The 14,244-nt window shown below is 49.9% G+C and overlaps 1 protein-coding gene across 1 annotated transcript in view; it reads left to right on the forward strand.

The window, feature by feature from the left end:
- LRMDA (leucine rich melanocyte differentiation associated) overlaps nucleotides 1-14,244 on the forward strand; it is a 1,409,701-nt gene that overhangs the window by 733,984 nt on the left and 661,473 nt on the right. The window contains exon 3 of the mRNA XM_060236713.1: nucleotides 8,039-8,170. Within this exon, the coding sequence (XP_060092696.1) occupies nucleotides 8,039-8,170 (132 nt within the window). The remainder of the gene's footprint in view (nucleotides 1-8,038; nucleotides 8,171-14,244) is intronic.

Genomic DNA, 14,244 nt, shown 5'->3' on the forward strand with positions numbered 1-14,244 from the left:
GGGTCCAGAAGCCAAAGTCAAAAGCCGAAGTGGATGCTAGAACATCAGGTAAGTGACTAGTTGCTTCCACAAAGCCTCCTCCCAAAGCCCACAGCTATATAGCCCTCTGCTGTCTGTTGCCCATTTGGGCTAATTGCTGACTCAGAGGGCAGCCAGGATCCTGCTGAGACTCAAGCATCCTCACTCCTAGAAGGGCCAGAATCCTTTCAAAACTCAGGGCTCAGGGAGCGTCTTGCTTGTGAGCGTGCCGCCCTCCTCCGATCCCTGAGGTCCTGACGAAGGCGGTCACGCACACGAGCCACCTGAGAGGGCGAGGCAGGGGGGCTTGGATCTTCTCCAGCAGGAGGCAGGGGCACTGGTGCAGGTGGCAGGGGCACAGTTTCTTCTGCAGGCTCAGCTTCTTCTGCAGGGTCCCCAGCACCCATGACATAAAATAGGTGCTGGTGTGCAGAAATTACCCATCCACAGTTGTTTCTTCCAGAAATCCCATAGGACTTTCCAGAAATCCTAGTTGCTGTTGTTGTTGTTTTAAAAAATGTAGATTGTAAACAGGGGTTGTTTTGTAGAAAAATAGGTGGTGGAGCTCATTAGCATAACTCATTAGCATATGCCGCCCCCACCACCAGCCAAAAGCAACCCGACACACACAAAAAAGAGCCCCAGGCAAGCGAGGCCTGCTTGGGCTGGCTAAAGACCCAAGTAGGCCTCACTCGCCTGGGACTTTCTTGGGCCGCCCCCTGCAGTCAAAAGACCAACAAGCCACCCACCGCCCAAAATCACATAAGAAGTGGAGAAAGGGTGGCGTGGGCTTCTCCAAATGTTAATGAGGGCTGCTGGGGGCTGACTGGCTGCCTGTTGCCCTAATCCAGGGATTGTTATGCAGCTGCACCTACTATTCGTTGGACAAGTTGGGGGGGGGGGGAGGGGGTCATCAGAAAGGTTCAGGAACTGCGCTCCTGTGAGCTCCTGCTGAACCTGAGGCCTGATTGTAAACTACATGATACATCACTCTTTCCTGCCTGATACGCAATCCTATGATTTGTCTAATTCAGACCGATTCCTCACTAGGCTTGTTCTGGTGCTTGAGCTCTTTCCCCCCGATTCTGCACAAGCTGCCGTGGGGCTGCAACTCGCCCCATTTCTTTCCCATGGGAAGCAGAAACCTGGTTTCTTGCTTGCCATGGGAAAGAGGCGAGGCAAGTCACAGCCCCGCAGCTGATTGTGTGAAATCCGACAGAAGTGTCGGTGGAAAAAGAACTCCGATGCTGGAACTAGGGTTACCAAGTCCAATTCAAGAAATATCTTTGGGGGTGGAGCCAGGAGACTTTGGGGGTGGAGCCAGGAACAAGGGTGTCACAAGCATAATTGAACTCCAAGGGAGTTCTGGCCATCACATTTAAAGGGACCGCACACCTTTTAGAATGTCTTCCTTCCATAGGAAATAATGAAGGATAGGGGCACCTTCTTTTGGGGCTCATAGAATTGGACCCCATGGTTCAATCGTTTTGAAACTTGAGGGATACTTTGGGGAGAGTCACTAGATACTATACTGAAAATTTGGTGCCTCTACCTCAAAAAAACAGCACCCCCAGAGCCCCCGAAACCTCCAGATCAATTCCCCATTATACCCTATGAGAATCGATCTCCACATAGAGAATAATGAAGTGCTCAGCAGACCCCCCCACACACACACAATTTCTGGCAACACTGAAGGGGGATGGGCCTCTCTACTCACGAGTTGCTGCCAACTTCTTCAAAGTAACACAGACATCCCATCCCAAGAGGAAGCCTTTCAATCAGCGACTGAAGCCTCCGGAGGTAGAAACGCACATGGTCCTCTGGGGGTGGAGCTCCCCCCCTCCACCGGCCAGACTCCCCGAGGAGATGCCACCCGGCAGCCGGAGAGGACGCAAGGACTACGAGTCCCAGCATGCGCCTCGCGAAGGGAGGCCGGACTGGAGCGAATAGCAGGCCGGCAGTGGGCGGGTCTTTGTGACGCAGAGGAAGTGAGAAGCCTGAAGCCTGCGAGGGAGGGAGGCAAGGAAAGAGACACCATGCCGTTTCCCCACCCCCACCCCCTGCTTCCACATTTTTGGAGAGCGGGGGATGAGGCTGTTAATCCAAGGGTCCCCCGCAGGGCGGCAGGGTTGGGAAGCCTAGCTGGAACAAGCCTAGTGGGAAATCGATCTTAGTCACCTTCTCCATAGAAATCTTGTACTTTACCCATTGAACTGTGGCCCTTCCAGGGACAACCATGTAGACCAGGGGTGGGGAACTCCATCCTGAGGGTCATGTATGGCCCTCGAGGTCACTTGGTGTGGCCCTCGTGGATTGCTGGACCGAACCGAGCCATGTGGCAGCCTCTCTGGGGCCTGGCTGGCCAGCAAGGATCATAGGGCTCAGCCACGCTGTGTAGCAGCCTCCCCAGGGCCCGGCAGGGATCAGAGGGCCCAGATGTACTGTGCGGCAGCCTCCCTGGGGCCTGGCTGGCCGGCCAGAATTGCTGCAGGGCCTGGAAAAGTTGCTGTCACAGTTCAGTTTGCACTTGATTATTCCAGATGGTGTGGCCTAATATGCTAATATTAGGGGATGTGGTCTAATATGCTACTGAGTTCCTGTTGGACTTTTTCGCCTAGGGCAGCGGGCTGGGTGTGTGCGTGCGTGTGTGTGTGCCAGATTAGGCTCTCCCCACATGACTTCAAATAGAAAAATAATTATTTGCATTAATTTTGCTGGCCTGAATCATTTTCCCTCAGCGAAGCACTGTTTTTTAAGTTGATCATTTTTTATGGCCCATGAATGATGTTATAAATATCCATTTGGCCCTTGGCAGAAAAAAGGTTCCCCACCCCTGATGTAGACTGCCGGAGACCTTGTGTTTAGAGGATCTGCATTCTGGTGGGAAAAGAGCTACATCTGAGTCCAGGGCCAACCCTAGGGCTTGCAGCGCCCCAGGCAGCCTTGCTGCCCGCCGCCACTCTCCCTGCCACCCTTTGGGGTGGGGAGGGAAGGGAAGGAAGCTGGGAGAAGCAGCAGAAAGGGGGAAGAAGGCAGCAGCAATTTGGGGTGCGAAATGAAGGGAGAAGGAGGCCGGGAGAAGTGGCGGCAAAGGGGGAAGAAGGCAGCAGCGAGTTGGAGTGGGGAGGGAGGGAGAAGGAGGCCAGGAGAAGTGGCAGAAAGGGGGAAGAAGACAGCAGCGATTTGGGGCTGGGAGGGAGGGAGAAGGAGGCCAGGAGAAGCAACAGCAAAGGGGTAAGAAGACAGCAGCGATTTGGGCTGGGAGGGAGGGGAAGCAAATTTTTAAACAAAAAGGTGGGGGTGCCTAATTTGGCACCACTCTATGGGTAGTGCCCTAGGCTGGTGCCTAGTTGGCCTAATGGAAGAGCCGGCCCTGTCTTAGTCAATAGCACTGTAGAGACCAGCAAATTTTCGAGAGTCAAAGGTCCCTTTGACAGAAACAAGTGGGAATGGTGAATGAGCCCTCAGATCCCAATCGGAAGTGGGTTGCAAAGAAGGGGCTTAGCATGCAAAGGCAGAGGGGATGATAGGAGAAATGCAGAGGGGCAGAAAAGAAGCATCTAGTAGTAAAAGGAGATGTTTGCATCAAGCATTGCCAGTTAAATTTGCTCCTTGAGGCAAGTGTATAAAACTTCCAATATAGTGGTATCCTCCCTTTCAAGAGAGAGAGAGAGAGAGAGGAGACTTAATATTTTATAATCTTTTCAGCCCTCTCAAATACACACTACTGCGGAGCAGTGTTCCCTCTAAGCTGTGGAGTCTAGTGACCAAAAATTCTAGTTTGTGAGCTACTGACATTAAAGTTGTGAGCTACCAAATAAATTAGTTTGCTCTGGGGCCATGCTTCATAGAATCATAGAGTTGGAAGGGACCCCAGGGTCATCCAGTCCAACCCCCTGCACAATGCAAGAAACTCACAAACACCTACCCGTAAATTCACAGGATCTTCATCGCTGTCAGATGACCATCTAGCCTCTGTTTAAAAACCTCCAAGGAAGGAAAGCCCGCCACCTCCTGAGGAAGCCTGTTCCACTGAGGAACCGCTCTAACGGTCAGGAAGTTCTTCCTAATGTTGAGCCGGAAACTCTTTTGATTTAATTTCAACCCGTTGGTTCTGGTACTACCTTCCGGGGCCAAAGAAAACAATTCCACACCATCCTCTATATGACAGCCCTTCAAGTACTTGAAGATGGTGATCATATCCCCTCTCAGCTGCCTCCTCTCCAGGCTAAACATGCCCAGCTCCTTCAACCTTTCTTCATAGGACTTGGTCTCCAGACCTCTCACATTCTTCGTCGGCCTCCTCTGGAGCCATTCCAGCTTGTCTATATCCTTCTTAAAATGTGGTGCCCAAAAGTGAACACAATACTCCAGGTGAGGTCTTACCAGAGCAGAGTAAAGTGATACCATCATATCATGTGATCTGTGATAACTTCCTAAGGTAAGACAAAAATGTGTGAGCGGGAGGCTAAAAAACTTTGAGCTAGCTCACACAAGCTCAGCTTAGAGGGAACACCGCTGCAGAAGGACTTAAGTCAGCTTTGAGAGGCAAGAGAGTCTCCATAGGCTAATGTTTACCTCACTGGGCAGTGCCCTTCAAACTGAGCTTGTAGGTTGCAATTTTGATTCCCCCCCTCCATTTTGTTGCTATGGATATTTTAGAGCACCTAACCAGGCTCCCCTCCCCTGGCCCCAAGTTTAAATTTTGCACGGGATAGATAAAAAGAGTAGTTTGTACTTTTTCCAAAGTGGAACCCCCCCCCCACCCCACACACATACACCCCTCTGTCCCTATCAGAGCATTTCTTCGACAGACCTTGAAGAAGGGTAGGAACCAGGGAGGCCGTAATTCCCTTTCGTATAAATGTCATAGGATAATGAATAAATAGTACAGACTCTCGTCTCCCTGATTCATCACATTTTATGGAATAGCAAGGAGATAAAAGGATGAGCCTTCCCTCCTGGTAGGCAACGGTACCTTGGCCGTCACGTCCTGCAGGCTCAGCAAAGCCGTTTGTCGGCGTCTTGTAGGGGAACACCTTGCAAACCTGCGGCTGCCCCGTAGCCCAGGCCTATTTTGCTTGATTAATGCCAAGATCTTTCCCCCTCCCTACCCCCCACCCCTGTCCCCGTCCCCAGCCAAAGCTAGAAGAATTTGCAAAGCTATGGAATGAAGAGTTAATATCAAGAGGGCTGCCTCAAGAAAGCCACCTCTGGAAGAAAAGAGAGCCAGTTTGGTGTAGTGGTTAAGTGTGCGGACTCTTATCTGGGAGAACCGGGTTTGATTCCCCACTCCTCCACTTGCAGCTGCTGGAATGGCCTTGGGTCAGCCAGAGCTCTCTTATCAGGGAGAACCGGGTTTGATTCCCCACTCCTCCACTTGCACTGCTGGAATGGCCTTGGGTCAGCCAGAGCTCTCTTATCTGGGAGAACCGGGTTTGATTCCCCACTCCTCCACTTGCAGCTGCTGGAATAGCCTTGGGTCAGCCAGAGCTCTCTTATCTGGGAGAACCGGGTTTGATTCCCCACTCTTCCACTTGCACTGCTGGAATGGCCTTGGGTCAGCCAGAGCTCTCTTATCTGGGAGAACCGGGTTTGATTCCCCACTCCTCCACTTGCAGCTGCTGGAATGGCCTTGGGTCAGCCATAGCTCTCTTATCTGGGAGAACCGGGTTTAATTCCCCACTCTTCCACTTGCACCTGCTGGAATGGCCTTGGGTCAGCCATAGCTCTCTTATCTGGGAGAACAGGCTTTGATTTCCCACTCTTCCACTTGCACCTGCTGGAATGGTCTTGGGTCAGCCAGAGCTCTCTTATCTGGGAGAACCAGGTTTGATTTCCCCCTCCTCCACTTGCAGCTGCTGGAATGGCCTTGGGTCAGCCAGAGCTCTCTTATCTGGGAGAACCGGGTTTGATTCCCCACTCCTCCACTTGCACCTGCTGGAATGGCCTTGGGTCAGCCAGAGCTCTGGCAGAGGTTGTCCTTGAAAGGGCAGCTGCTGTGAGAGCCCTCTCAGCCCCACCCACCGCACAGGGTGTTTGTTGTGGGGGAGGAAGATAAAGGAGATTGTGAGCAGCTCTGAGACTCTTAAGTTCAGAGTGGAGGGCAGGATATAAATCCAATATCTTCTTCTTCCTCCTCCTCCTAGACAGGGCCGGATTAACAATTAGGCCAAGTAGGCACTGGCCTATGGGCCCCCACACCTTTAAGGGCCCCGGGTCAGCTCCCCCCCCCGGTTTCCCCCCTCCTTGCAGCCCTCCCAGCCCACGTGTGCAGTCAGCAACTGAGCTGCTCTTTGCCCAGCTTGCTTGGTGTGGCTGCTGCTGGCGTTGTTGCCTCTCCCCTGCAGCTTAGTCAAAGGGGCTTTGAAGAAGGTGCTTGCAGTCTGCAGCGGGGGGCCGTGGGCGGCAGGGCCACGATATTTTGTGAAGGGGCTCTCAAGATTTCAGCCGCCTAGGGGCCTCCACAGGGTTTAATCCGGCACTGCTCATAGATTTCCTAATTGCCTGCCAGATGCCTGCGTGTTTACAATCTTGGGAGCTGGGCTTCCAAGCTGAACAGGTTTTGCTTCTTGGTTTAAAAATAAAAATTTGGCCTGATGGTCAAACTGGCAGTTGATTGATTGATTGATTGATTTCTATTTGTATCCCGCCCTCCCTGCAAACAGGTTCAGGGCGGCTAACAGCACAGTGACATGCTAAGATGCAGTAATCTATTATAAGGCAATATCAATATAAAAAATTATTTATTTATTTATTTATTTAATTTCTTTTCTATCCCTTCCTCCCCGCCAAGGCAAACTCAGGGCGGCTTACATGGTCATGCATGTGCATGAGTATAAACATATAATAGGACATAAAAGCCCTAAAACAGTTAAAAACATAGAAAAATTGACATTTTGGTGCTATGATCTTAAATTTCAGATTAATGTTCTCTGTAAGGCAGATCTTAGATGGTCAATGTCCCACATTTCTTCATGGTTTCTCATAGTTTCCAGATATGCTGATGGCCTAGGTTGATGTCTCTCAAAATGCAATGATAGTAATATAAATATACCCAACTTCTAGGTGATTGACAGCACTCTTTCCTTAGTTCTTAAAAGCATGTTTAAAAATAAAACCTTTTTGTTCCAAGCTCTGGAGTAGCTCTCAAACACCACCACCATCACAGAAAAGATATGGAGCAAATTAAGTTTCTATCTATCTATCTATCTATCTGTCTGTCTGTCTGTCTGTCTGTCTGTCCGTCCGTCCATACACATATATACACACACTCCTTTTTTGGTAGAAAAAGCCCAACAGGAACTCATTTGCATATTAGGCCACACCCTGATGTCACCATTGTTTTGCAGAGGGCTTTTTTGTGGGAAAATCACACCCCTCACCAAGCCAACCGAAACGGCATTCCTGTGCGTTCCTGCTATAAAAAAAAGCCGTGTGTGTATGTGTGTGTACACACACACACACAAACATCTATATAGTAAATGGAAAAAGAAAAATACTTCCCTTAGTCCTTTCCTTCCCCTGTACTTTTTATATATTTCAGGTAGCTGCCCAGCCACAATTCCTGAAGTTGTATTTATTATTGTTAGTGGGGTATGATATTTCATGGCAGGAATGATGGATGACAACTTAAATTTGTGTCCAGGGAATGAAGGTGAACTGTGACAGAGTTATTTATCTTGGGAATGGAGGTGAGGGTCAGGCGGGGCTGGGTGCCTGAAGGCACAAGACGTTGACAAATTCATCCTGGGGGCCTCTTCGCTGAAGCCTTTTGTTTGGGGTCCTGGCTACTCACTAAGTGACCCTCATTCTTCATCCTGCCACACGGTGAAAGATGGGGTGCTCCGCCGACACTCCCCTCGCCACTAATTCTTGTCATCCAGTCCTCCCGACAGGACTGGGCCAAAAATCCTTCCCCGGCTCCTTGAAAGGGAAGGTTAAAATATTTATTTCAACTCATAATGGCCTCCCTGATTTAGTGGAGTATCATTTTCCCCCACGCCTTTTGTCATTGCAGGTCGCTGGAAGGTCTGGAGACGTTTTGCGGCTTGGAAGAGCTGATTTTGGACAACAATCTCCTTGGGAACGACCTACGGTTGCCCAGGTTACCGCACCTCCACACCTTGATGCTCAACAAGAACCAAATATCCTTCCTGAAAGGGGGAGAGGAAGGAGAAACCCTGCCAAATGCCAGATTGTCCTTATGGGTGAGCCAAATTAAAGTATGTGGAATGTAGTTCATGGGCAGACAAAGCAGTCTCTCTCTTTTCTCTTGTCACCCAGAATACTTCACCATAATTTATTGCGGGCCATTCATAAACGAAATGCCTCGTTACATCTTCCTGTTGCTCCTTTTTTTTTTTTTTTTTAGGCCTAAGTTTATGGCTCTGAAGGAATCTTTGTTAACAGATTGAGCGGTGGAAATAGCACTCCGCTCGCTTGGAAAACCGAGTCCCATCTCGCCTGGGTTCTGTGGCAGACTGACCTCTAGTGGAAGCGAGCATGCAGTGAAACGAGATGAAAAGCAGCGGCTTTTCCAGGAGGAATGCCTCTGGAGGAAAAAGGCGTCTTGAGAAATTGGGGGGCTGCAACCGCTCGAAGTTGAGCAGAGGGCGGCTGCGTGAGCCCGGAGGCTTAGACGTGTTCCTGTCCGGGAGAGACAGAGGCCCCATGATGGGCAGAGAGGCCCTGCACGGAGCAAGAGGCGGGTTGCCAATCCCCAGGTGGGGGCAGGAGATCCCCTGGTTTGGAGGCCCTCCCCCTGCTTCAGGGTCATCAGGAAGCAGGGGAGGGGAGGGAAATGCCATTATTTCCTATAGAGACCAATCCCCATAGGATATAATGGAGAACTGATCCGCGGGTATCCGGGGAGGGGCTGTTTTTGAGATAGAGGCACCAAATTTGCAGCAAAGTATCCCTCTCCCCAAAATACCCTCCAAGTTTCTCTCCCCAAAATACCCTCCAAGTTTCAAAAAGATTGGACCAGGGGGTCCAATTCTATGAGCGCCCAAAGAAGATTCCCCTATCCTTCATTATTTCCAACGGAGGGAAGGCATTTAAAAGGGGTGCGGTCCCTTTAAATGTGATGGCCAGAACTCCCTTTGGAGTTCAGTTATGCTTGTCACAGCATTGCTCCTGGCTCCACCCCAATGCCTCCTGGCCCCACCCCCAAAGTCCCCCCTTTTTTTTTTGAATTGGACTTGGCAACCCTAAGCGACAGGCGGTTCTGCTTCCGGGCTTCAATTGGGCAACCCTTTCATGGATGGTGGGCAAGTTCCTTCTCATGCAGCAGATGAATAGAATCCCTCATCTGACCCCTGTTGTTGGAAACCTCGGTAGTCCAGAATTCTGTGTTCTGAGGCCAGCAGAAGACTCAATTTATAAACCCAAAGGACTTTTTTCTTTACAGTTGCGCTTTCATTTTCATTACAGGCAGGAAACTTGTTCTGCCCTGTGTTTTGTCTTCTGCTACTTAAGAAGATTCGTAGCTCAGGCAAAGGGGAAGAGGCCTGCTACAGTTTGAACTCCAAATCTGTTTTAGAACAGAACGGACCTGTTTTTTCCAGAGTTGGCCCACCCTGCAAATTGCTACCTCCTGGATAGGTTGAAATTCTGAATGGCTTGCAGATCCCGGAATGCAAAACAATATTTTTGGCACTGTTTCCGGGGTAGTGATGTATGTTATGAAGAACAGTGATGATGCTAATCAGGGGTGGAATTCTAGCAGGAGCTCCTTTGCATATTAGGCCGCACACCCCTGATGTAGCCAATCCTCCAAGAGCTTACAAGGCTCTGTTTTGTAAGCTCTTGGAGGACTGGCTACATCAGGGGCGTGCGGCCTAATATACAAAGCAGCTCCCGCTAGAATTCCACCCCTGTTGCTAATCATAAGAATGCTAATTTTAATCCATTATGGAGAGGATTAGATTGTTCTCATATACGTCTGTACTCCTTACCACTATTCCAGGAAGCAAGATCAATATTTCTTATCCTTTTGTTGCAGGTTAGGAACTGAGTCTGAGAAAGCAGGAGTGCATAGATAATGAGAGAGGGTTGGCCATTAAGGTCACCAAGAAGAACCCTGGTGGGCCAATGTCTGCCCCCCCCCCAGTGGCCTCCATGTGCCCGAGTGATACTGGTGGCTCTGTGCATGATGGGTAAAAAATGCCACTGGGTGGGGCAGTGTCCTTTGCAACATTCTGGGTGGGTGGGTAGGTAGACACCACCAACACTGCTTCTGAAATCCATTGTCCCCTGCCTTTGTTGTTGCTCAGCTGCACAGTTGAGATTGACTCTTTGTGACCCCATGGACAAAGTCACTGTGCACTGTGGCTCACTGGCTGGCCATCTTCTTGGTATGGAGAAGGTCCCAGGTTCAGTCCCCAGCATCTCCAGGTAAAAAAGAACTAAACAGTAGGTGATGGGATAGACCTTTGCCTGAGGCCCTGCCAGTCTGAGTAGACAGTACGGATCTTGTTGGCCTGATGGCCTGATCTGGTACAAGGCAGCTTCATATGTGTGACCTCCTAGGCCTGGGATGGCCATACTTACTTAATGAAAGAGCCACAGAGAATAAATGTCAGATGTTTGAGAGCTGCAGGAGAGAGAGGAAGGAAGGAAGGAAGGAAGGAAGGAAGGAAGGAAGGAAGGAAGGAAGGAAGGAAGGAAGGAAGGAAGGAAGGAAGGAAGGAAGGAAGGAAGGAAGGAAGGAAGGAAGGAAGGAAGGGAGGGAGGGAGGAAGGGAGGGAGGGGGGAAGGAAGGAAGGAAGGAAGGAAGGAAGGAAGGAAGGAAGGAAAGGAAGGGAGGGAGGGAGGGAAGGAAGGAAGGAAGGAAGGAAGGAAGGAAGGAAGGAAGGAAGGAAGGAAGGAAGGAAGGAAGGAAGGAAGGAAGGAAGGAAGGAAAGGAAGGAAGGGAGGGAGGGAGGGAAGGAAGGGTGGAAGGAAGGGAGGGGGAAGGGAGGGAGGGGGAAGGAAGGAAGGAAGGGAAGGAAAGGAAAGGAGGGAGGGAAGGAAGGAAGGAAAGGAAGGGAGGGAGGGAAGGAAGGAAGGAAGGAAGGAAGGAAGGAAGGAAGGAAGGAAGGAAGGAAGGAAGGAAGGAAGGAAGGAAGGAAGGAAGGAAGGAAGGAAGGGAGGGGTAGGTGGAAAGAAAGCAACTTTATCTTTAAATGCACTCTTCAATCTGCTGGCTGGTTATTTCAAGAGGACAAGTGCCATCTCCAGGCTGGCTGATGGGTTGATGGGGGCTTTGAGAGCCGCACAATATGTGTGGAAGAGCCACCGTTTGACCAACCTTGTCCTAGGGCATCCTCTCCACCATTACAGTTTAGTGATTACTGAATGTTTTGATGCTATACAGACAAAAATAAAGAGCCCCATGGCACAGAGTGGTAAAGTTGCAGTACTACAGTCCAAGCTCTCTGCTCACGACCTGAGTTCGATCCCGGTGGAAGCTGGTTCAGGTAGCCGGCTCCAGGTTGACTCAGCCTTCCATCCTTCCGAGGTCGGTCAAATGAGGACCGAGCTTGCTAGGGGGAAAGGGTAGATGACTGGGGAAGGCAAGGGCAAACCACCCTGTAAAAAGTCTGCTGTGAAAATGTTGTGAAAGCAACGTCATGTGAGAGTTAGAAGCGACTGGTGGTTGCACAGGGGACTTCCTTTACCTTTTACTTACAGACAAGATGGGACTGGATTCTTACATTGTTTTCTGTATTTATTTTTTGTAGTTAGTTAAAACAGTTCCCAGCAGGTTTTCCACCCAGTCAGGTCCACAGGGCAGTGAACATTAAAAAAAAAATGCATTAAAACTTTCAAGCAATAGTAGATGCAGTTATGATTATGAAATAATTTAGTGAAGACACATTAAAAAACAGCACTTGAAGGAAAAAGAAGATATTGGATTTATATCCCGCCCTATACTCTGAATCTCAGAGTCTCAGAGTTGCTCACAATCTCCTTTACCTCCCCCCCACCCCCAACAGATGCCCTGTGAGGTGGATGGGGCTGAGAGAGCTCTTACAGCAGCTACCCTTTAAAGGACAACTCCTAAAAAAGGTATGGCTGACCCACAGCTGTTCCAGCAGCTGCAACTGGAGGGGTGGGGAATCAAACATGGTTCTCTCACTTAACCACTATACCAAACTGGCTCACCAAAGGCCAGTAACCATTATTGGGGCTATGCCAGACAAAAAAACCCACCAGTCTTTAAGACAGGGGTGGGGAACCTTTTTTTGCCAAGGGCAATTTGGATATTTATAACATCATTCGCGGGCCATACAAAATTATCAACTTAAAAAAACAGTGTTCTGCCAAGGGAGAATGATCCAGGCCGGCAAAATTAGTGAAAATAATTGTTTTTCTATTTGAAGTCACATGGGGAGAGCCTAATTCAGCACACACACATACACCAACCCTCCGTCCTAGGCAAATGCCTAGGTCCAGGCATATTAGACCACATCCCCTAATATTAGCATATTAGGCCACACCATCTGAGATAATCACGTGCAAATTGAACTGGTGGTAGCTGGCTCCCACCCCCACTAGCTCTCCCTCTGTCCCTCCAGCTGCTCCCAGCAGACCTTTAAGGGCACCCACATACCCCAGCAGCAGTCCTTCACAATGCCCACGAGAGAGGGGGAAGGCTTGGCCCATCAAGCCCTGAGGGCCAGACCAAGTGATCTCGAGGGCTGTAAATGGCCCTTGGGCCTGACGTTCCCCACCCCTGCTTTAAGACATGGACAGAGGGAGACAGACTGCACACTGCAAATGATTAAAAGGGGTGCACAGCCTGGCGGTGTTGCAAAGCATTCTGAAGTGCTCACATACAATTCATGATGGGTAGCCAGGTGAGCAAGAGTGTGGGTGAGAAGCAAGCCTTTCTTCTGGGCCCATGCAAACTGAGCAACAGGTGAGAGGGCTGGGGGGAAACTCCAGGTAGAAGACCACCAAGGAAGTCCAGGGCCGCTACACAGAAGCAGGAAATGACAAAAACACCTCTGAAGGTCTCTTGCCTTGAAAACCCCCTGAAGGATTGCTATAAGTCAACTGTGACTTTTTGGCTCTTTCCAGAACTTCCCACCCCCAGAACATCAGCAGCCTCTAATTCCCCCTCCCCTGTTCTGTGTTGTTCTTCAGCAGTGTCGGTGGCTTCGCTTTTGCCCGGCAGGGGATTGGCTGAATGTTTGTTGAAGGCTTAAATTAACCTCTTGGGTCCCGTAGCTTCATATTATCCAAAGTGTACAGAAAGCAAATGGACCAAATCCGCAAGCAGTTGAATCTCAAGGTAACCATTTTCAGCCTTCGATTGGCGGAATGACTTGGCATTTGAAAAAAATTCTTTCAAAACAATGTTTCGAAAAGGGGTGCCGTTTAGAGAAAGAACAACATTCAAGCCCACTGGCACCTTGAAGCCCAAGGAGGCTTTGATGCTTTTGTGTGCACGCGCGCTTCTTCGGATACGTTGCGCACGCACATGAAAGGTTGTCCCTTAAATAAAACTTTGTTGGTCTTATAGGTCCCACTGGACTCGCATTTCGTTCTGCTGATTTATGAACACAGCTGCCCACCTGGATCTATTTGTTTAGGGAAAAAAATTACTCTCAGAATTTGGAAGTATGGATGTGAAGACAGAAGGTAGCTTGTGGTTGATGATTCCCCCATTGGGTTTAGATTCCAGGATCTAAAGACTTGGATGGGAGACCACCAGGACTTTTCTTGTAGCAGGAACTCCTTTGCATATTAGGCCACACAGCCCTGATGTAGCCAATCCTCCAAGAGTTTTCAGGGCTCTTAGTACAGGGCCTACAGGAGGATTGGCTACATCAGGGCTGTGTGGCCTAATATTCAGAGCTGGATTAACAATTAGGCCAAGTTGGTACTGGCCTACGGCCCCCATGCCTTTTGGGGCCCCAGGCCAGCTTTCCCCCCATTTTCCCCCCTTAGGGCTGCCATAGAGTTTTAACCAGTTTGGTGTAGTGGTTAAGTGTGCGGACTCTTATCTGGGAGAACCGGGTTTGATTCCCCACTCCTCCACTTGCACCTGCTAGCATGGCCTTGGGTCAGCCATAGCTCTGGCAGAGGTTGTCCTTGAAAGGGCAGCTGCTGTGAGAGCCCTCTCCAGCCTCACCCACCTCACAGGGTGTCTGTTGTGGGGGAGGAAGGTAAAGGAGATTGTGAGCCGCTCTGAGACTCTTTGGAGTGGAGGGTGGGATATAAATCCAATATCTT

The sequence above is a fragment of the Heteronotia binoei genome, chromosome 4 (assembly GCF_032191835.1).
Source record: "Heteronotia binoei isolate CCM8104 ecotype False Entrance Well chromosome 4, APGP_CSIRO_Hbin_v1, whole genome shotgun sequence".
In the NCBI taxonomy this organism is placed as follows: Eukaryota; Metazoa; Chordata; class Lepidosauria; order Squamata; family Gekkonidae; genus Heteronotia; species Heteronotia binoei.